Here is a 23,040-nt window from a genome sequence, read left to right as displayed (position 1 = left end):
AAGGATTATCCAAGACACTTTAAAAAATACAGACTGCTAGGCCCCCACCCCTAGAGACACAATCACCTTCAGGAAGGGCTGGGAACACTGACCTGGTACATCCCTCGTTTTACTGAGTCAAAGGCAAGGCTTGTTCAAGTCTGTCTGGGCAACAGCAAAGTACAACCAGAACACGTTTCCAAATCCCCAAGGGCCTACCTACCACACAAAACACACACAGCCAGCTCAACGGTGCTGCCCAAACAAACAGGCCCACGTCCTGAGCCCCAGAATGTGTACATGGTCTTATTTGGAAAAAGTCTTTGCAGATGTAACTGAGGATCTTGAGATGAGATCATCCTGGATTACTGGGGTGTCTTTATAGGAAAAAGGCAGGACACTGGAGACAGGGGGAGAAGACACCAGATCCCAGAAGCTGGAGGAGACAGAGGGGTCCTCCCTGAGGCTGTGAGGCCTCCTGATCCCTGGAGAGGAGAAATGCTGCTGCTTTAAGCCACCTGATTTGTGGTAATTTGCTATGGCAGCCACAGGGAGCTGATGACCACGAACACGATGCCATTTTAAGAATGACCACCTCCCCCCACACTTGAATGAGCTCTACCAGCTCTGGTCCTGTCAAGTCTGTGGTCCTGTGGATGTGAGCACAACAGCATCTATTCAGTCATCACCTCCAACTCATCAGTCCATCAGCACCATCCCAGTACCTAGCACAGCGCGTACGTGGAGTGATGCTGGCCAGTTCACACGCGGGTCCTGAGCTGTGAAGGCGTGGAGCGCCCTTCATGGAGGCAGACTTCTGTCTGCAATCCTGGCAGTTCAAGGAGACGCCTAGACCTTGTGCTACACAAATCTAAGAAACATTCCCAGCAACTGAATCCTTTTTGGGTGACTCAATATGTGAACACCCTCCACAATAAATTCAAGACTGAAAATAAGCTGCTTCTCATGACATAAAATTGCCTTAATGAGCACAACAGATGTGCCTTCATTCTGGATCGTGCAGAAAGAAAAACCCAACGACTTCTGCTGTTTGCCTCTCTAGGCAGCACCAGTTGGCTGGCTATGGTTCCCTCCTGTGACACCCTTCGAGCCTCTGCTCTTGCTTTTGCCCTCTCCTGGGTCAGGGAAGACGAGGCTGGTGGTGGGAGTTCCTATCTGAACCCGAAAATTGGTGTCAAGAGATCTTCAGCTCAGTATTTTGAACATAAATAAGGCCTTCAGTTATAAGCTAATGATGGACACTGCCTCCTGTCAACATTTAGAAGTGGGCAATCGATGAATCCAAACCACAGCAGTCCATCTCGGTAATCAGAACGTGAACCATCCTTTTAAAGCAAAAGTGGGGCCGGGCGCAGTGGCTCACGCCTGTAATCACAGCTACTCGGGAGGCTGAGGCAGGAGAATCACTCGAACCCCGGAGGCGGAGGTTGCAGTGAGTCCAGATAGTGCTACTGTACTCCAGCCAGGGCAAACGAGCAAGACTGTCTCCCAAAAAAAAAAAAAAAAAAAAATGCACATAAAAAGAGATCAGTATTTAAAGAGATTACTGTTTTCTGCCTACTTCTGCAGAAGAAAAAGTAGTAGTAATGTAGAAATGTTGCCTTTATACAGCAACATTTTCATCATTAAGACCTTGGTCAAAACTATTCTAACCTTGTAAGCTGTTAGAGCTTCTGAAGATGCGATGTTTGCAACCTATGATGCCAGTCACCTAGGGAGACAAATTCAAACATGGTTCTATTGTGTTCACAGTATGTTAAAGTCAAAAGCCTGTCTGCAATGCCCATCACATCTCCAGAATGCTCCCGTGAAACCTAAGCCTCTAGACTGTCCCTGTTCCGCAGATCAATCAGCCGAGGCACAAAGCACTTAGCCTCAAGAACTTACCCTCAGACTTTTCTGCAAGCAGAGACCTTTGTGTGGTCAGTGCCTTCTCCCACCTGGACATGCTGGTCACCAGTCTCTTCAGGTCACCAACTTTGGCCACCATCCAAGCACCAGGAACCCCCCCCACCCCGGGTTGATCCCAGCATGCCGCAGTGTGGCACTCGCAGCCCGTGTTTGGGAAGTCTAGGTCATCTCTCATTAGAAAAACCTCCAGGTGAACCTGCTGTTCTGTGAGGGATGCACAGGGTGGCTGCGACACTTCCTAGACTATCCTGCTAGCTGTGATGCTTGCGGCGAATCTGAACGAGCTGAGCATGCTCTGAATTTCTATTTGAGTTAACTGGATGCCTTTAGCTGTTTATTTTTCTTTAAAGTATGAGAAAGCTGACGCATTCAATTATTTCAGGTTCACCACTCACCTCCTCAGGAAGTTCCTGGAAGGAGTCATTAACCCTACCACTGCCTTTCCCGTGCTCCCAGTTCCACCACTGGAGGCCTGCCTGTCAACGGCACGGATGCACAGAGTGTAGACTGCAGGCTCACGATGGGGTGGGACAGTACCTGGGTTCGCACACTCCGCAAAAGCACACACCATCGTGCAAACCACTGCAATTGATAAAGCTGCCTTAACAAGCTCAGGATACCAAAACAAAGATCTCTCTGCAGATACCACCTCATGAGAAGTATCTCAATAACCCCAAGGCAACATTTAGGTTTGTGTACAAAATTACCAGAAAGCAGAAAGTAGGACAGAACCTAGAAAAGCGCAAACAAAACAAAAAACAAAGAAACTTCCTCCAGAAAATTTTCAAGAACTAATGCCAGACCCAATGGGAGACTCGGGAAGGCAACACCCGTGGCTGGTTGGATAGGAGCACACCGGCTGCCGGCCTGGGAGCCACGCTCAGCCCAGCCCCGATGACAGGCACTGCTCCCGAGGACCTCTGATTCTCAGGGAGTGTCGGCCATCTCACTATACTCCATTAGCTGGAGACATGCAAGCACCTGTGATAAAACTAGTACCATTCGGAAGCTGTGGCTTTACAAAAGCAGAGTGGCACTAATCACAACGATCTGGGGTAGGACTCCAACACAGTCTTGGGAAAAAAAAACATTTAATGTAAATGTTTAGCCATTAGAACATACAAATAAATAAATAAGCTCAGAATAGCTGAGGAAAAAAACCACAAATAAGTGAATTGTCAATTTCTCTTCAGTCTCAGATATGCTATTTCCAAAATACTGATAATAAAATATACAAATTAACTAATAAGATATAGAACATTCAACATAAAACAACCTAAAATAAAAAAGACCAACCCTAATTATTTTATTTCTGTATATCAAGACTACGAATAGCATTTAAATGCTTAATTTATTATTCAAATTAAGAAATTACACATTTTGTTTTGATCATGTTCATTGTCTTAAAAGTGTCATTCAGCTTTCCCACGTTTAAAAGTATATTGCTAATTATGGTCAATTAACTATGACAGCCCACAGAGCCTCCAGTGACAGTAAAACACTAGACAGAAGAGATGAATGAGGATTTAAATCCCCTCCCCCAGCATCAGCAAAGGGTCACTCTGCTCCCACAGCTGACGCTTTGAAACGTTTCTGTTTGTTGAGACTAAAACCACCCAGCAACAAGTCAGGTCCTGATAAAGTGCCTACTGCAAGAACTACTGACACTCCCCTTCCCTGGATCTGCACCAGGGACTGTCCCGTCTTCGAGTCAGAGCAGCACCAGGAAGCAGAGGGTGCTGAGCACGGCCAGTCACCCCCAAATATCCAGGAAGACAAGTGGGCGCAGCCCAGGGGCAAGGAGGGCGAGCGGATGATGGAGAGACCGGCACGGCTAGCATCGGGACAAAGATGCAGCTGCCACTTTGGTTCAAACGACTTTAACGACACCCAGTGTCTGTCCTCCCCCCAAGTAACTGGGTATAGTGGGTGACAGATGTTGCAGGAGCTGGGCAGACCCTCCTCTTCCACCTCCCCTGAAAGCTCTCCAGGCACAAAGTGGAGATAGAAATAGGACAATGAATGAAGTCCCCACCTCACATCCACAGACAGTATCTCCAAACCATCATGAGGCAGGCCATGGTATACTGAAAACAAGCATGCTAGTCCCATTTGGGGAAATGGCTTAAAAAGCACAAATAAAATATTACCATCGTCATCTCTTTTCCAAACCTAACCACTCTGGGAAAGGCAGCAGAAAAAAATGCCTTCAGTTTTAATAATGAGGCTTGTAAACAATCCAACATGAGCAGCAGCGGCCCCGTGGCGCCTCAGCCTCAGACCCTGTATCTCTGCCGCCCGCGCAGCCTTGTCTGAACCTGGAGCGGCCCTGCCTGCTCAGGAGGGCTCTGATCTCATCAGCAAAGCCAAAGCTTCATCTTTGGTTAATTTCGCTGAGATGCCACTAGTCTAGAATCTGTGCTCTTCTTGGCAATGTTACTAAAGTAGCCACATGGCACATAACGTGTTATTTTAAGTTATTTGAAAAGCAATGTCCCTCTAAATAAGTGACCACATCGTAATAAAAATCATTTAAAAAAGGAAGAGAGGGAGGAATGGCAGAATGAAAGAAGGAGCTTGGGAGAGCCTCAGGCGTGCAGTTTGAGTATCCTCGTGGGTCTGGGGAGCGCTGCTGACGAAGGAAGCACTGGTTCTCTGCAGGGGTCGGATCCCAGCATCAGCTTCAGCTCAGCTCAAAGCCAGCAGCACATTCAATAGCATAGAGAAGTTTACTTCGCAAAAGTGTCTCGTCATAGAACTCAGGGAGCTTCAGCAGGTTCATGCAGGTGCTGGCTGTGGGGAGCCGCTCAAGGTCAGAGCCTCCGTTGTGAATACAAAATGCGGGATACAACTCCTGAAAAACAGCATGTGTACAAGATGTCACTGTAACAAGCATGGTATTACATGAGTTTTAATACAAAGCACACAAAATGTGCCAACTCAAATCAGTAAAAAGTTACCGCTGCAGTCACATTTTCCTGAAACCACATTTGCTTTGTTGTTGTTGTTTTTTGAGACTGAGTCTTGTTCTTGTTGCCCATACTGCAGTGCAGTGGTGCCATCTCGGCTCACAGCAACCTCTGCCTCCCGGGTTCAAACAATTCTCCTGCCTCAGCCTCCCAGGTAGCTGGGATTAGAGGCGCCCGCCACCATGCCTAGCTAATTTTTGTATTTTTAGTAGACATGGGGTTTCACCACATTGGCCAGGTTGGTCTCGAACTCCTGACTTCATGATCCACCTACCTTCGCCTCCCAAAGTGTTGGGATTACAGGCGTGAGCCACCATGCCCGGCCCACATTTGCTTTTTAAAAAAATTACGTTGATGGCTTAATTCTAAATTATATAAAAAACTGTGCACTGTGCTTCAGGCATAAAAAGGGATAAATAACATTCCAGGCCAGGCGCATAGCTCACACCTGCAGTCCCAGCACTGTGGGAGGCCTAGCTAGGGGATGGCTTGAGCTTAGGAGTTCGAGACCAGCCTGGGCAACATAACAAGACCTCATTTCAACTAAAAACAAAAAATCAAAACAATTAGCCAGGTGTGGTGAGTGGTGTGCCCCTATATTCCCAGCTACTTGGGAGGCTGAGGTGAAAAGATCTCTCGAGTCCAGGAGGTCGAGATTACTGAGGTATGATCACACCATGGCACTCCAGCCTGGGCAATGCACAGCGAGACCCTGTCTATAAAAGGATCAAGATTTATTCTATCTTTCCTGTACAAGCTATTCCTCGGGTTAACCAAATAACTGGTGAGAAGAAACAAAGCTGTTTTTAAATAGAAAATTCCAGCTAATACATGATACAATTATGTAATTAGAACACGGCTGTTTTAGAAGCACATTAAACAATGGATCTAGGCAGTGATGATAAGTGACCACTAAAATCAAGAGGAATTTTGACACGGAGATTGATTCCAGCATTGTGGGGAGATGACTCACGAGAAGTGGATCTCTACGATGATTAAGGGAATGGGAAGCATACGACATTATCTATGTGATATTATTGCCAAAAAAAGAAAAACTCAAATTTAGAATCTGATGAGACCTCTATCGGTTTTCAAGAGATACAAAGAAGCAACGTAGTGCAACCCAGTTCCCCTATTATTTTTATTTATTTATTTTTTTGAGACGGAGTCTCGCTCTGTCGCCTAGGCTGGAGTGCAGTGGTGCAATTTCGGCTCACTGCAAGCTCTGCCTCCCGGGTTCACGCCTTTCTTCTGCCTCAGCCTCCCGAGTAGCTGGGACTACAAGTGCCCGCCACCACGCCTGGCTAATTTTTTGTATTTTTAGTAGAGATGGGGTTTCACCGTGTCAGCCAGGATGGTCTCAATCTCCTGACCTCATGATCCGACCACCTCAGCCTCCCAAAGTGCTGGGATTACAGGTGTGAGCCACCGCACCGGGCCCCAGTTCCAGTTCCCCTATTAATTAAATTACAAGGCAAAATTGAGGGAGGTGGGCCAAATGCATGATGAAATGCATGATGGCTTGCTTGTGCCAGAATTTAAATAATTGTTAACCAAAAAAGCAAGATGATCGGGAAATCTGAATATTGTTTCAGACGTTCGTGACGCTCTGGTGTCTAAGGTGCAGTGTGAAAATTCTCACCCTGTCTCAGACGCCCAGCTCCCATTCCCATGGGCAACCAACGCTTCAGCGTCTCAAGTGCTCCCAGAGATTTAATGCATGTACGAGAAAACGTTCTCCCTCCTCTAGTTTTAAAATTGAGGCAGTGAGCACATTAGACACACTATTCCGTGCCTTGCTTTTCTCATCTGATAATGTGTCTCGGTCATCTTCCCTATCAATGGTGAGGCTGCATGGTGTTCCATGGACGTGTGTGGCACGATGTGCTGGTGGGCAATTTTCTCAGCTTCTTACAAAAAATGATGCAATGAATATGTACTTAGTTTGCACAACTGTGCAAACGTATCTGTAGGCAAAAATTCTGTTAGGGATTGCCGAACACAGACTTAATGCATGAGACCTATAGGAATGTCGGTCCTCTGATGGCCACAGAGAACCAATAACTCCACCTTCCTCTTATACACAAACATCATTAGCTACTTGCCTCAAATTGGAGACACGTGATTTACGTGTTCTCTTCCAACCGCAAGACAATAAGGCACAGACTGCCCTCAGTCTGCTCACGGTCCCAGCCTGTGCAGATTTAGTATCTGGCACGGATTTCAGAGACTTAACTAGGTCAGCCCTTCACTGCACATGTGTACACGAAAGTCTTGAGAGGTGGGCCTGGCAACAGGAGCAGGAGCTTCACCCATGTCCACAACTCCTGGGACTGCACTCTAAGAAATGGTTAGAGGCGCACGTGATAACTGATGCACAAGAGGTTCACAGCATGGCAGTGAAGAAGAGCTGTCAACAACTAAAGAACAGGAAGTAAACCGGTAAACTCACATGATGGGACACCACAAAGTCCATTAAAAATATTTCAAAGAATAACACGAGGAAAAATGATCCTGACGTAATGTTGAGTAAAAAAGGTAGCCTATAAAACTGAACACAGAATACAGCTAAAATTATATTTAAAAATTACATGACCAGGAGCAGTGGTTCATGACTGTAATCACAGCACTTTGGGAGGCCGAAACGGGTGGATCACCTGAGGTCAGGATTTCCGAGACCAGCCTGACCAACGTGGCAAAACCCCATCTCTACTAAAAATACAAAATTAGCCGGCTGTGGTGGTGCAGGCCTGTAAAATCCCAGCTACTTGAGAGGCTGAGGCAGGAGGCAGAGGTTGCAGGCTGCAGTGAGCCGAGATCACGCATTGCAAGCCAGTCTGGGCAATAAGAGTGAACTGTGTCTTAACAATATATATATGTGTGTGTGTGGGTGTAACAGGCCGAGTATGTAGGCTCACATCTGTAATACCAGGGGTGTGTCTGTGTGTGTGTAACAGGCCAAGCATGTTGGCTCACACCTGTAATACCGGTGCTTTGGGAGGCTGAGGTGGGAGATCACTCAAGGCCAGGAGTTTGAGACAGCCTGCGTAACAGAGCAAGATCCTACCTCTACCAAAAACAGAAAAAATTATGCATATATACATTAACACACACTCATGTATGTAGATAAAAACGTGTACTAATAAAAGGAAACATAAAAAAACATAATAATGGTTAGAATGGGAGAAAATATAGATTTCTTATACTTGATCACAATTTCCAATTTTCTATAATGAAAACATTACTTTTATTGGAAGGTTAAAAAAAAATCCAACAATATAAAAAAATGTGCTTTCTGTGCCAACAGCGCTCCCACAAACCTGGTGAATGTTCCTGAAACCTGCTACACTTTTTTCTTCTTTTAGTCGGAGTCTTGCTCTCTCAACAAAGCTGGCGTACAAGGGCACAATCTCGGCTCACTGCAAACTCTGCCTCCCAGGTTCGAGTAAATCTCTTGCCTCAACCTCCCGAGTAGCTGGGACTATAGGTGCCCATCATCATGCCTAGCTAATTTTTGTATTTTTAGTAGAGATGGAGTTTCGCCATGTTGGCTAGGCTGGTCAAGAATTCCTGATCTCAGGTGATCCGCCTGCCTCAGCCTCCCATACCCGGCCCCCGTTCGACTTTCTGTAAGTGTGGCAACCCCACAAAGCGCCACGGTACAAAAGGGCATGGATTCTCTGTATGCCCGGGGAAAGTGGCATTAGGACAGGAAGCAGAGCGGCTACGGTGGGCAGACTAAGCTGATTTTCTGGGAAAAGACTAGAACTGTGAAGAAACTTGTGCTGAGGCTTGAGGGCGTTGAGCATAGGTGCAGATCTAAGAGAATGCTGGCTATAAGGAGATGGGAGCATTCTGAACTGGGAGGAGAGAAGAGGAGGAAGGGCCAAGAGATCCAGCTCTAAGTGTCATCTTTTGTTTTATTATGAAGACAATACAATCTTATGTTCAAAAATAAAAAAATTAAAAATTAAAAAAATAGAAAAGGTAATTACCTCCTAACAACTGTAGTCGAACATGAATAAAACTAGAGCAATGTCCCATTCTGCAGGAACCTTTGGAAGCACTGAAGCTGTCACAAAGAACGACAGGCACCCAACTGGCCACACCCGCATTTCGGTTGGATTTTGTTTCAATTATGTGTTGAGGTTAGCATATAATTTATGTTAAGGGTAAAACTAGTAAGAGCACAGCCCACAAAATGCTATGAAGAGGGCAGGCGTGGTGGCACATGCCTGTACTCAGCACTTTGGGAGGCTGAGGTGGGTAGACCACCGGAGGTCAGGAGTTCAAGACCAGCCTGGCCAACATAGTGAACTCCTGCCTCTACTAAAAACACAAAAAAATTAGCTGGGGGTGGTGGTAGGTGCCTGTAATCCCTACTACTCGGGAGGATGCGGCAAGAGAATTACTTGAACCCAGGTGGAGGCTGCAGTGAGCAGAGATCGCACCACTGTACTCCAGCCTGGGCAACAAGAGCGAAACTCTATCTCAAAAAAAAAAAAAAAAAAAAGCTATGAAGAGACTGACATGATTCTTATTACCGATCTTTGTAGGTCTCTCTACTGTTAAATATAAACGTCATTAAAAATATATATGTGGCATATAATATGTGCTAAAATCCATTGTCTTTTTTTTCTAATTACAGTTTATTTGCTACTTTAAATCTCTCATAAAAATGTTAGAACGAGAACCAAAGGAGAACTAGAAAGAACATTTATCACACTTATTATTCAGCATTCTGAGTGTGTGAGGGCAATAATTCTCACAAATGCTTGAATATACTAAAACGGAAGCATCGCATTTTTGAAACAGAAAAGGATCTCTGAATGAGGGGGTCAGTGATGCTGGCAAAGTCACTGCATAAATGAAAAGCTTAAAATATATTTTGCAATTAAATGCCACATTTAGTGTTTCTTTCACAAGGCTAATTGAATTTCCTACTTGGAGTCTTAAAAGTGAAAAAATGAAGTTCTTCACTGAAATCTGAGTCAAGGGCACCATTTTGTGCATAATTAAATACAGTACAACGGGAATTTGCATTAATTCAGAGTGAGAAAAATCATCCATTTATTATGTGGCCTGATGGTAACTTAACAATTTTCTACAGCACTTTAATGATTTTTTGTCTGTAACAATCACATTTATTAAACATATTAAACTTTAATTAGCTTTAGCAGATGTTATTCTTCTCCAATAATCTGGCACTAAGGAGTTTCATAACTTTAAAATTATGCCTGCCTGCCTTTGCTATTTATAGTACTTCAACTGAAAGACATTTTCTTCCTTTAAGTCTACATTAATTATGGCAGCCCTGGCAAATCCAGGCATACTAAGCTAACCGGAAAGCCTAAATATTAAGATGATTTTTCCAAACTGGATGTCTAACATATAACAACTTCAAAAACACTTACCATGGAAAAATCAATTAAATTTCACATATGTTAGAACACTGAGAACAATAAAATAATAGGAAGACTGTCTCATGGATGCTCAAGAAGTGTTTTCCAGGTGTAACTCCATTACAATTGTGCGGGGTCATGACTGGGGCAGGGGATTTTCCCTTTTAGTCTATTTGGGATTTTTTTTTTTTTTTTTGAGTTTTGCTCTTGTTGCCCAGGCTGGAGTGCAATGACGCAATCTTGGTTCACTGCAACCTCCGCCTCCCGGGTTCAAGCAATTCTCCTGCCTCAGCCTCCCGAGTAGCTGGGACTACAGGCATGCACCACCATGCCTGGCTAACTTGTTTTTTGTATTTAGTAGAGACGGGGTTTCACCATGTTGGTCAGGCTCGTTTCAAACTCCTGACCTCAGGTGATCCACCTGCCTTGGCCTCCCAAAGTGCTGGGATTACAGGCGTGAGCCACTGCGCCAGGCCAGTCTATTTGGGATTTTAAAAGCTAATGTAAATCCCTCTACTTCTGTTCCCCTAAACCTACGACGCTCATGCAGCTCAAGTGGCCATGCACAAACCCGGAGGCATCACGGAGGTGGAGAAGGCTCTTGCACTTCTAGGCACACGTTATTGCTGGCTCTTTAGTTGGCTGTCAGAATGTCTAGAACCTACGTCTGGTAGGACTTCTAATTTTTATTGCTACTCACATGATTAGCATTATCTCATTAGCCAGGAGCTGACAAAAATCTCTGCGTCTTCCAGTGTTTTGATGGGAGCAGGTCCTCCAAACTTCCTTTTATGAAATTAGATGAGATGCATAATTTTCTTATCTCTAGCTTTGGAACAAACTAGTTTTGAAACAAAGATACTAGAAGGCTTGTCTATCATAATAAATGTTAATATAATTACCAAATGGTATTAACACCTTTACTGATAAAACGTCATCTGCATGCCTCACCTGCAGTCCTCCTGCTCTTTAGACCCCAGCACAGCAAGCCCTCTAGACTCCACCACCAGCACAGGACGTGCCCAGTTTTCACTGTGCTTGAGAGATTTTCGTATCTGGTCACATGGGTCGCGCTTCCAACTCTGAAGGAGACCCATCTATTTCTTTACACACGAACCAGGACGTGCCACTAAACCGTTCTGGGTCACTCCGTTTAGGTGTGCCGCTTGTAGGCGGCAGCGTTTTCCTAGCCCTGTCTCAAAGTCTTTTTCTTTTAATACGTGAGTTTCTCCGCACTCACTGTTGGAACACTCAGGCTTCTCTCATTTTATGTTTTCTATTTTATGATTCTGAATGTTACTTCCTACCCCAACCCCTGTATCTGGTCAACAGAGTTGTTGGTTCTGTTTGTCTTGTTTTGCATGGTTATTTTTTTCTCTCCAAAAATTTGGAAGATTATCATTTCTACTGATATCACTGAGTAATGGTATTTACTAACACGTTTAAGTTTATACATCTTTATTATTCATTACTTCCAGAACGTAACGGTGTCGATGATTGACCTCCTATTTGAAACAAACTGCACTTAGGCCTCACTTCTTCCCACCTCTCTACTGGGTCCCAGCTCCAGTTCTGAGGGCACTTACTGAGATGCTGTGTTAGTTTATAGTCAATTTTTAAGAATAGCTTAATTGAGGTGTACTTGGCATACTATAAGATTATCGGTTTAAATGTACAATCCAATGATTTTAGCAAATTTACAGAGTTCCACAGCGACCCCCACAATCCGGTTTTGGGTCACTCCACTTCTCCGAAGCTCCTGCTGCCACCTCCAGTCCTGTGCAGCCCCCGACCTGCTCTGTGTCTGTAAATGTGCCTTTCAGGCTGGCCGCGGTGGCTGACGCCTGTAATTCCAGCACTTTGGGAGGCCAAGGCGGGCAGATCACAAGGTCAGGAGATCAAGACCATCCTGGCTAACACGGTGAAACCCCGTGTCTACTAAAAATACAAAAAAAAAAATTAGCCGGGCGCGGTGGCGGGCGCCTGTAGTCCCAGCTGCTGAGGAGGCTGAGGCAGGAGAATGGCGTGAACCTGGGAGGCGGAGCCTGCAGTGAGCTGAGATCGCGCCACTGCACTCCAGCCTGGGTGACAGAGACTCTATCTCAAAAAAAAAAAAAAAAAAAAAAAAAAGTGCCTTTCAAAGGACAGTTTATCCACACAGAATTACGTATAATTAATATGTCGTTCTGTGTCTGCTTTGTTCACTTAGCACAGTGTTTTCAATATTCATACACAGTGCAGTAGATATCATTTATTGCTTTTAAATTCTGAATATCTCTTAATCTATAGAATTTACTAGCAGTTTGTGTACTGATTTCCAGTTTTTGGCCATTATGAAGACTTGCTCTGAACATTCATATACACACTGTGTAAACATACGCTGCCATCTGTACACTCACAAGAGTGGGGCTGCGACATCACACTGACGAACATTCTCAAGATAACGTGCCTGCACCCCTTGAAAATGGGGATACAGAAGAAAGGAAACTAAAGAGCATGCCAATTAAATGCAACGTGTGGTCCTGGATCGGATTCTACAAAGGGCGTGAAGGGACAACTGGCCTAACACCTGAAGAGCCGGTCACAAGGTGACTGCGGTGCTCCGCCCCCACTGAGTGTTGACTCAGGTCTGAGTGGGGCCTGAAAGTGTTCATTTTTTTTTTTTTTTTTTTTTTTTTGAGAGGGAGTCTCGCGCTGTCGCCCAGGCTGGAGTGCTGTGGCCGGATCTCAGCTCACCGCAAGCTCCGCCTCCCGGGTTTGCGCCATTCTCCTGCCTCAGCCTCCCGAGTAGCTGGGACTACAGGCGCCCGCCACCTCACCCGGCTATTTTTTTGTATTTTTTAGTAGAGACGGGGTTTCACTGTGTTAGCCAGGATGGTCTCGATCTCCTGACCTCGTGATCCGCCCGTCTCGGCCTCCCAAAGTGCTGGGATTACAGGCTTGAGCCACCACGCCCGGCTAGTGTTCATTTTTAACATGTGCTCAAGTGATGCTGCAACTGCTGGTCCCAGGACCACACTCTACAGCCAGTGGATCTGGCAAGTGCTGTGTGTCAGAGTCCGGTTTCCCAGGACCACACTCTACAGCCAGTGGATCTGGCAAGTGCTGTGTGTCAGAGTCCGGTTTCCCAGGACCACACTCTACAGCCAGTGGATCCGACAAGTGCTGTGTGTCAGAGTCCGGTTTCCCAGGACCACACTCTACAGCCAGTGGATCCGACTAGTGCTGTGTGTCAGAGTCCGGTTTCCCAGGACCACACTCTGCAGCCAGTGGATCCGGCAAGTGCTGTGTGTCAGAGTCCAGTTTCTGGACTTGTAATAATTTCATTGTGGCCATTTCAAAAATGTCTCTAGTCTTAGGAAGTACGCGCTGAAATATTTAGGGAAGACCTCATGTCTTCAACCTATTCTCAAATGACTCAGGAAAGAAATGCATGAAAAGAATGATAAAGTAAATGTAGCAAAACGTTAACAATTGGTCAGTGCGGGTTTAGAAGTTCCTGGTCAATTCTCACAACTTTTCTATACATTTAAAATAGTTTCAAAGTAAAAAGTTAAAGAATAACTTCACTCAGAAATATAATAAAATACTTGGAGGGCTGGGCATGATGGCTCACGCCTATAATCCCAGCACTGTGTAAGGCCAAGGCGGGTGGATCACTTGAGGTCAGGAGTTTGAGACCAGCCTAGCCAACATGGTGAAACCCCGTCTCTACTAAAAATACAAAAATTAGCCAGGCATGGTGGCGCACGCCTGTAATCACAGCTACTTAGGAGGCGGAGGCAGCAGAATTGCTTGAACCAGGGAGGGAGAGGTTGCAGTGAGCCGAGATTGTGCCATTGCCTTCTGCACTCCAGCCTGGGCGACAGAGTAAAATTCTGCCTCAAAAAACAAACAAACAGGCCGAGCGCGGTGGCTCAAGCCTGTAATCCCAGAACTTTGGGAGGCCGAGACGGGCGGATCACGAGGTCAGGAGATCGAGACCATCCTGGCTAACACGGTGAAACCCCATCTCTACTAAAAAATACAAAAAACTAGCCGGGCGAGGTGGCGGGCGCCTGTAGTCCCAGCTACTCGGGAGGCTGAGGCAGGAGAATGGCGTGAACTCGGGAGGCGGAGCTTGCAGTGAGCTGAGATCCGGCCACTGCACTCCAGCCTGGGCGACAGAGCGAGACTCCGTCTCAAAAAAAAAAAAAAGAAAAAAAAAACAACAAACAAACGAACAAAACAACCATCAAAAAGCAAAAAAACAACATTACTTTCTTCCCCCCGAGATGGGATCTTGCTACCACATTGCCCAGGTTGGTCTTAAACTCCTGGGCTCAACTAATCCTCCTACCTCAGCCTCAAGAGTAGCTGGGACTACGTAAGTGTGCAGGAAGTCTTTCTGATTGAAGGTTATTTGAAAGTGAATCCAGCTGGGCATGGTGTGGTGGTTCACACCTGTCATCCTAGCACCTTGAGGGGCTGAAGTGAGAGGACTGCTTGGGCCCAGGAGCTGGAGGCCAGCCTGGGGAATACAGTGAAACCTCTCTCTACAAAAAATCAAAATATTAGCCAGGCACGGTGGTATATGCCTGTAGTCCCAGCTACTTGGGAGGCTGAGGTGGGAATATGCTTGAATCTGGGTGGTTGAGGCTGCAGTGAGCTGTGATCACACCACTGCACTCCAGCCTGGGTGATACAGCAAGTGCCCATCTTAATTAAAAACAAAAGGAAAAAAGAAAGTGAATGCCTATTAAGTTTCATAAGCACAAGCTACATACAGTACTTACCTAATTATATATTATTCTATAATATATATCACTATATTTTTAAATGTTAATATGGCTTTATTTTAATTTACAATGAATACAGGAATTAGATTAGATGTTCCTGAGGCTTTTTTTTTTTTTTTTTTTTTTGGGAGACAGGGTCTCACTCTGTCACCCAGGCTGAAGTGCAGTGCAGTGGCGCAATCTCGGCTCACTGCAACCTCCACCTCCTGGGTTCAAGCAATTCTCGTGCCTCAGCCTCCCAAGTAACTGGGATTACAGGCGCACACCACCATGCCTGGGGCTCATTTTTCTGTATTTTTAGCAGAGACAAGGTTTCATCATGTTGGCCAGGCTGGTCTCGAACTCCTGATTTCAAATGATCCACCTGCCTGAGGCAATTTTAATTGCTAAAAATAAGCCAAATTACGTAAGATCAACATTAATTTCTAGAAGTGGTAAAATAAGGCTCGGTAGCATATACACTCCATCAACATCTCTAGGTTGTACCTGCTTCAGTTCAGTAGCAAAAAGCCCAAGATGTGTTACAGATTTATGAGACTGATTATTAATATTGCAAACAGTCCCTCCAAATGCATGGTTTGTTCACAGGCAATCATAACCACAAGGTACAACTATCATGTGAATAGGTTATTGTGAACAAACAAAAAAAGCAACCCCAAATAAAACTAGCACTGAAATATATACATCATAACGAGTACTTAATTAAAAATCTAGCTGAAGATAAAAACTGAAGTGTATGTAAAAGGACTTCGTTTAACCCTACTGAATCTTCTGCTGCCTTTCTTATGATGATGTGGTCTTTAAAGCAAATGTCATGAAAGTTGTGTACCTTAAACCCCAATAGAGGGGGTCGAGAGCAGCTTGTTACAAACTTCAGCAGTTTGCGCTTTTCTTCATCAGTGAACCCCTCCACAACTCTCCAGAAGACCTTAATAACAGGATGGTCTGCGGAATAGCCTCCTATGGCAAAACGAACACGTGGTTTACGAAATGCAAAGCACACCCACCCTTCAGGACCCACAGGGATTGGTCCAGACCCCTACGGATACTGAAGTCCACGGATTCTCAAGTCCCTTCTATAAAACGGCGTGGCATCTGTGTATCACCTGTGTACGTCCTTCTGTGCACTTCCATGATCTCTAGAGCACTTGTATAATCTAATCTAATGCAGAGGCTATGTAAATGGCTGTGACATATTTATTGTTTAGCACACATTCAGTGCAGACACAACCACTGCTTTTTCCTCAAATATTTTAAGTCTGCAATTGGTTGAAGCCATGGATGTGGAAAGAACCCACAGATATGAAGGACCGATTGTAAATGCAAAAGTGGAATTCTCTGACTCCCCTTGCCTCTGCCCCACCCACTGCCAATTATGTGGAGGTGATAGGCAAAGTACAAGAAGAGGAGCAACTTAAGGAGGGTCAAAGCAGGGCCAGGCACAGTGGCTCACACCTGTAATCCCAGCACTGTGGGAGGCCTGGGCTGTCGGATCACTTGAGGCTGGGAGCTCAAGAGCAGCCTGGCCAATGTGGTGAAATCGTCTCTACCAAAAGTACAAAAATTAGCTGGACGTCGTGGGGCACACCCGTCATCTCAGCTTCTCGGGACGCTGAGGTGGGAGAATCACTTGAACCCAGAAGGTGGAGGTTGCAGTGAGCTGAGATTGCATCACTGCACTCCAGCCTGGGTGACAGGGCGAGATTTGCCCTCAAAAAATAAAATAAAAAGCTAGAATAAGGATCACCCTGTAGCTATAAAGATGAATGCAGGCACCAAAAGCTACTGCAAATGAGCCTTATTTTGAAGAACTGTGCTAGCAGTTCAAAGCCACTGCTGAGCGGACTGTGGAGAATGGGTTTGCATATGGCCACAGATCTGAAACGACGGACAATGGGTCCAGTACTAATACAGCTGGGTGTTTTCCCAGCATGATTTGGTGTCTAAATTAATTTTATCATTTTTCCTTCTGATAACTTATTATCATTCCAATATTAATACCATGGCTAACAACCAATCTCACCATATGATGAGATCACTATTCTAAAATGTAATGTCTGCCACTTACAGCTTTTAATCTAGTAAAGTGCTTCCTAAACCTAAAATAATTGCTATATATTGTTCCCTCATTGTTAATATACTACAGAAATAACACCAATAAAATATCTTAAGTGCATTAATTGGCACCACAATGAATAGACTATTTTAAACCTATTTACTGGCATAGCTGAGATTATTAAAGGTGTAAACCCTCAGTGCAGATGGGTAACGCAAACAACCAAAGACAATCTCTTGGCAAATGAAAGGTCAGATTGATTTCATTTCCTTAAACTTATGACCTGATCATGGGGACAATGTGACCTTAGGCATTACTTGCTTTTACATAAAGATTAGACTTCAAATTTAGGGCGATACAAACTAACTACAGATAAGAGATACATACACATGGATACACACAGGTATATGTAAGAATGACTTTTTGTAAATTTAGAGTTTTGCAGCCATCAGCACAATCCAGCTTTAGAATATTTCCATTTCCTCAAAAAGCTTTCACTTGCACCCAGTAGACAACTAGTGGGTATGTGGGGTTATCTCATTTGGATTTAAGTGGCATTTTTCTATGACTAACAGTGTTGCACATCGTGTCGTGTGCTTATTTGCTTACTGGCCATTTATCTAACTTCTTTTTTTTTTTTTTTGAGACGGAGTCTAGCTCTGTTGCCCAGGCTGGAGTGCAGTGGCCGGATCTCAGCTCACTGCAAGCCCCGCCTCCCGGGTTCACGCCATTCTCCTGCCTCAGCCTCCGGAGTAGCTGGGAGTACAGGCGCCCGCCACCTCGCCTGGCTAATTTTTTTTTTGTATTTTAGTAGAGACGGGGTTTCACCGTGTTAGCCAGGATGGTCTCGATCTCCTGAACTCGTGATCCGCCCGTCTCGGCCTCCCAAAGTGCTGGGATTACAGGCTTGAGCCACCGCGCCCGGCCTATCTAACTTCTTATGTTAAACATCTGTTTAATTGTTTTTGCTCATGTATGTATGTATGTATGTATATATTTATTTATTTAGTTTCACTCCTGTCGCCCAGGCTGGAGTGCAGTGGCATGCTCTCAGCTCACTGCCCACGCTCAGAGCCCACGACCTGTTTCCCAGCTCAAGTGCTTCTCCTGCCTCAGCACCCCAAGTAGCTGGGACTACAGGTGTGCGCCACCACACCCAGCTAATTTTTGTATTTTTTTGTAGAGATGGGATTTCGCCACATTGCCCAGGCTGGTTTCAAACTCCTGAGGTCAAGTGATCCACCTGCCTCAGCTTCCCAAAGGCTGGGATTACAGGCGTGAGCCACTGCACTCAGCCATCTGGTTTTTGAACCATGTAAATTACCCATACAAAAGATTATAATAAAAATTACTTTGGCAAGGGCCAGGCATGGTAGCTCATGCTACCAGGAAACCATCCTGGCCAACATGGCGAAACCCTGTCTCTACTCAAAATATAAAAATTAGTTGGGCCTGGTGGCAGGTGCCTGTAATCCCAGCTATTTGGGAGGCTGACGCAGGAGAATTGCTTGAACCGGGGAGGCAAAGGTTTCAGTGAGCTGGGATTGCGCCACTGCACTCTAGCCTGGGAGACAAGAGTGAAACTCTGTCTGAAAAAAAATAAAAAATAAAAAAATAAAAATTACTTTGGAAATATGATCACCTGCAACATTTTCAGAAACAATAACCAGTAATGATAACATACCTGAATAGTTTGTAAAGGATTTTAGGTCCTCTAGGCTTATGGGAACTTGTGCACCAGAAATTAATACCTAAGGAAAAAAGTTCAAATAACAATATTTGAGGTAAATTTTAGGAAAGGCTTTTCATTTCCTGTGACAAGCGTGTCCCAGAAAGTCAGCAGGTATGGTACCTGAATTTCTTGCTGATCAAACATTCGGAGCCACTCGAGGCTGACAACATTGGCAAGGCCCTGTCGGAAAGCCAGGCAGTGCTGGCGGATCTGCCTGTTGAGCCTGTAGTCCGCCACCAAGTGGATGTACGCAATCCGGTTGGCGCTGGTGACAGGGATGTCCTTCCCACCGAATTTTAGTTCAACTACCTGGAAATACAAAACATAAGGATCTCAAAATCCTCAAAGTATGATAATAGGTTGAAAAAAAAAAAAGAAACAAATGTTTTAAGGAAATAGGACTTGATGCTTTGTGAATGAGGATCTAAATACGAAACAGTACGTGAGTATGCATACCATCGTGCACAGATGCAAAAATGCACCTCTCCAAGAAGAGTCTCCAAAGCCCAGCACCTTATTCTGTCTTTAAGATCACTAACCATCCATGTTTCCTCCAAAACACTAGGGAATTGTGCAGCAATGTCACCATGGCAATTTTATTTAAACAAAAACGAGAAATCACGAAGGGCAAAGATATGAAGCAAACAATCACCGTAAGTCAGAAGAGAAAACGCGACTCATTCTGGAGGAAACGGAAAGGCTGTAGTAAAGTGATTACTCATTTTCATCCATATAAGCAGCACACACTTACCTGTGCTTCCACAATGCCATTACCATAAAGCACTTTAATTACGACGCAAAGGGTGGTGGTAACGATCAGTGATAATACATCAGCCAATTTCTTATGTATATAAACAGAGTGAGTAAGAACACTTTTTATTAGTACATGGCTACACTCACAGAATTTGCAGGTATAATGTGGGGCTCCCATAAGCACCATGAGAGTGCTCACGAGAAAAGCAACATAGCGGAAACACAAACCTGGATCTTACTGTCCCCCACTTGTATGACAGACAAGTCACTTTACACCTTGAAATTTTTGGCCATTAATAAAATGGTGATATTTGTCTGACTTGGAATTGCTGTGATTATGAGATTGAATGAATTAATAAATACAAAACAGTACATGAGCAAAATACTATAAGCATTTAATCATAATTTATAAAGAGCATATTTTAAATAAAAAAAATTTTAAGGCCGGGCGCGGTGGCTCAAGCCTGTAATCCCAGCACTTTGGGAGGCCGAGATGGGCGGATCACGAGGTCAGGAGATCGAGACCATCCTGGCTAACACGGTGAAACCCCGTCTCTACTAAAAAAATACAAAAAACTAGACGGGCGCGGTGGCGGGTGCCTGTAGTCCCAGCTACTCCGGAGGCTGAGGCAGGAGAATGGCGTGAACCCGGGAGGCGGAGCTTGCAGTGAGCTGAGATCCGGCCACTGCACTCCAGCCTGGGCGGCAGAGCGAGACTCCGTCTCAAAAAAAAAAGAAGAAAAAAAAAAAATTTTTTTTAAAGTATTTATTAAGAAAACCAAAAAACAGGCTGGGTATAGTGGCTCACGCCTCTAATCCTAGCACTGTGGGAGGCTGAGGCAGGAGGATCCCTTAAGCCCAGGAGTTTGAGATAAAGCAAGACCCCCACCTACATTTCTAAAACAAAACAAAACAAAAAAAACAACAAAAACACCCCAACTGCATTCCTGGGGTTAGAGGAGGGCAGCCTATACTATGGACAAATAAAATATAAAATAAGCCCAAAATAAATGAACAAAGACATTGCAACTTCCCTACCTTTCCATTCTTTTCTTTTCACAGCCTTCAGTTTCCTGGTAGCTTTAATATTCCTAGAGTAACAGACAAGACTGCTGCCTCTGGGCAACGGCACTGATGTTCCAGTCTCTTACCATTTACAGAAAGACTGTTTCACAAATCTGCTAGAGAGCCTGACTTAAGTCATCCTACAGCTGACAGTTACAGGAGAGTCATTTGCTGGTTCTCATTTTACATAGAATGTTCAAACTGAACTTGAACGTTCAACTTACCAGATCTGCTTCTTTTAATGTTTCACATTTTAAATGATGATTCAATTATTCTCACTAATTCACTTCCTAAGGTTTGGAACCATCAAGCCTAAGAATGGGCTTTCAATTCCATTGTCTTCATTCTGATTAAAGATTGTGTTCATTACCTTAATTCCTTTGCTTGTACTCAGCTGACAGTCCATCTGTTAACCAAGCCTCAGGAGGCTAGCTATTATATTTCAATATATAAAATACCACCCCTTCCTTTAAATGGATTAGAGGTAGGTAATAAATGATGATGTACTTGTATGATTTGGAAGACAAAGGACCAGTGAAGTTATCAGTTAAAGGAACTTCCAAGGCTCCCAATTACCTTGCCTGATCAGAAAAAACAGACATTTCTAGTAACTTTTTTTTTTTTTTTGAAACAAGGTCTCACTCTGTCAGAGCAATCTCGGCTCACTGCAACCTCCGCCACCTGGGTTCAAGCGATTCTTGTGCCTCAACCTCCCGAGTAGCTGGGATTACAGGCACACGTCACCACGCCCGGATCATTTTTTTGTATTTTTAGTAGAGACAGGGTTTCACCATGTTGGCCAGGCTGGTCTGACCTCCTGACCTCAAATGATCCACCTGCTTTGGCCTCCCAAAGTGTTGTGATTATAGCCGTGAGCCACTGCACCCGGCCCCTCTAATACATGGTTACACTACTTTTAATTTAAAATCTTCTCTCAGGCTAAGCCTAAACAACTATGTGTACTTAAAAATAATGTCACATAAGTGCTAAATTTCAGATCTGAGGGACATAAAATTTCCTCTAGATCGGGCATGGTGGCTCACGCCTGTATAATCCCAGCACTTTGGGAGGCCGAGGCAGGTGGATCATGAGGTCAGGAGATCGAGACCATCCAGGTTAACACGGTGAAACCCCGTCTCTACTAAAAATACAAAAAATTAGCCGGGTGTGGTGGCGGGTGCCTGTAGTCCCAGCTACTCGGGAGGCTGAGGCAGGAGAATGGTGTGAACCTGGGAGGCGGAGCTTGCAGTGAGCCGAGATTGTGCCACTGCACTCCAGCCTGGGTGACAGAGCAAGACTCTGTCTCAAAAAAAAAAAAAAATTTCCTCTAAATACAAATATATTTAACTAGAGCAGTTCTCAGGACAGCAAGATACCAAGAGCTGTCCTCTCTGTTCCTCCAAAAGGTCTATTTTCTTTTTTTTTTTTTTCCCCAGAGACAGAGTCTCGCTCTGTCGCCCAGGCTGGAGTGCAGTGGCCGGATCTCAGCTCACTGCAAGCTCCGCCTCCCGGGTTCACGCCATTCTCCTGCCTCAGCCTCCCGAGTAGCTGGGACTACAGGCGCCCGCCACCTCGCCCGGCTAGTTTTTTGTATTTTTTAGTAGAGACGGGGTTTCACCGGGTTAGCCAGGATGGTCTTGATCTCCTGACCTCGTGATCCGCCCGTCTCGACCTCCCAAAGTGCTGGGATTACAGGCTTGAGCCACCGCACCCGGCCCCAAAAGGTCTATTTTCACTTGGAATCCATAAGGCCCCACAAGACACCACCGTACATGACCTACTTCCATTAGCTCATTTCATCTTCCGGCACTCACACCCGTCTGAGATGAGGAAGGGGTCTTGTGACTTCCTTAAGACTCACAGAAAAGCGGCCAAACCAGGACCTGAAGCAAGGTGTCGTGACTCAAGTCCAATCTTTTTTTACCTAACAGATGGTTATTTGTGGGTCCTTCTTACACTTAAACCCTTAGCATTTTCCGCTAGAAAGAGTTATATGTAAATCAGTCGTCTAAAATTTCATGGTCACTATTTTTTTTTTTTTTTTTTTTTTTTTTAAGATGGAGTCTCGCTCTGTCACCCAGGCTGGAGTGCAGTGGCCGGATCTCAGCTCACTGCAAGCTCCGCCTCCCGGGTTCACGCCATTCTCCTGCCTCAGCCTCCCGAGTAGCTGGGACTACAGGCGCCTGCCACCTCGCCCGGCTAAGTTTTTGTATTTTTAGTAGAGACAGGGTTTCACTGTGTTACCCAGGATGGTCTCGATCTCCTGACCTCGTGATCCGCCCGTCTCGGCCTCCCAAAGTGCTGGGATTACAGGCTTGAGCCACCACGCCCGGCCTTCATGGTCACTATTAAACAGATTAACAGCCAAATTGAT

The 23,040-nt window shown here is 44.9% G+C and overlaps 1 protein-coding gene across 7 annotated transcripts in view; it reads right to left on the bottom strand.

Moving 5' to 3' along the window:
- Positions 1–2,985: 2,985 nt before the first annotated feature.
- Positions 2,986–23,040, bottom strand: part of UBE3C (ubiquitin protein ligase E3C) — a 138,623-nt gene continuing 118,568 nt past the window's right edge. For 6 of the 7 annotated variants that reach the window (XM_005551280.3, XM_045388051.2, XM_065542849.1 and 3 more), the window contains 4 exons: positions 18,969–19,157; positions 18,801–18,867; positions 15,890–16,020; positions 2,986–4,765 (listed from right to left, as the gene is read on the bottom strand). In XM_005551280.3, coding sequence (XP_005551337.3) covers positions 4,595–4,765; positions 15,890–16,020; positions 18,801–18,867; positions 18,969–19,157 — 558 coding nt within the window. In that variant the 3' untranslated portion in view covers positions 2,986–4,594. The remainder of the gene's footprint in view (positions 4,766–15,889; positions 16,021–18,800; positions 18,868–18,968; positions 19,158–23,040) is intronic. The other variant, XM_045388054.2, reaches the window with a different exon arrangement.

The sequence above is a fragment of the Macaca fascicularis genome, chromosome 3 (genome assembly GCF_037993035.2).
Source record: "Macaca fascicularis isolate 582-1 chromosome 3, T2T-MFA8v1.1".
Taxonomy (NCBI): Eukaryota; Metazoa; Chordata; class Mammalia; order Primates; family Cercopithecidae; genus Macaca; species Macaca fascicularis.
This window is presented reverse-complemented; position numbering and strand designations above follow the sequence as displayed.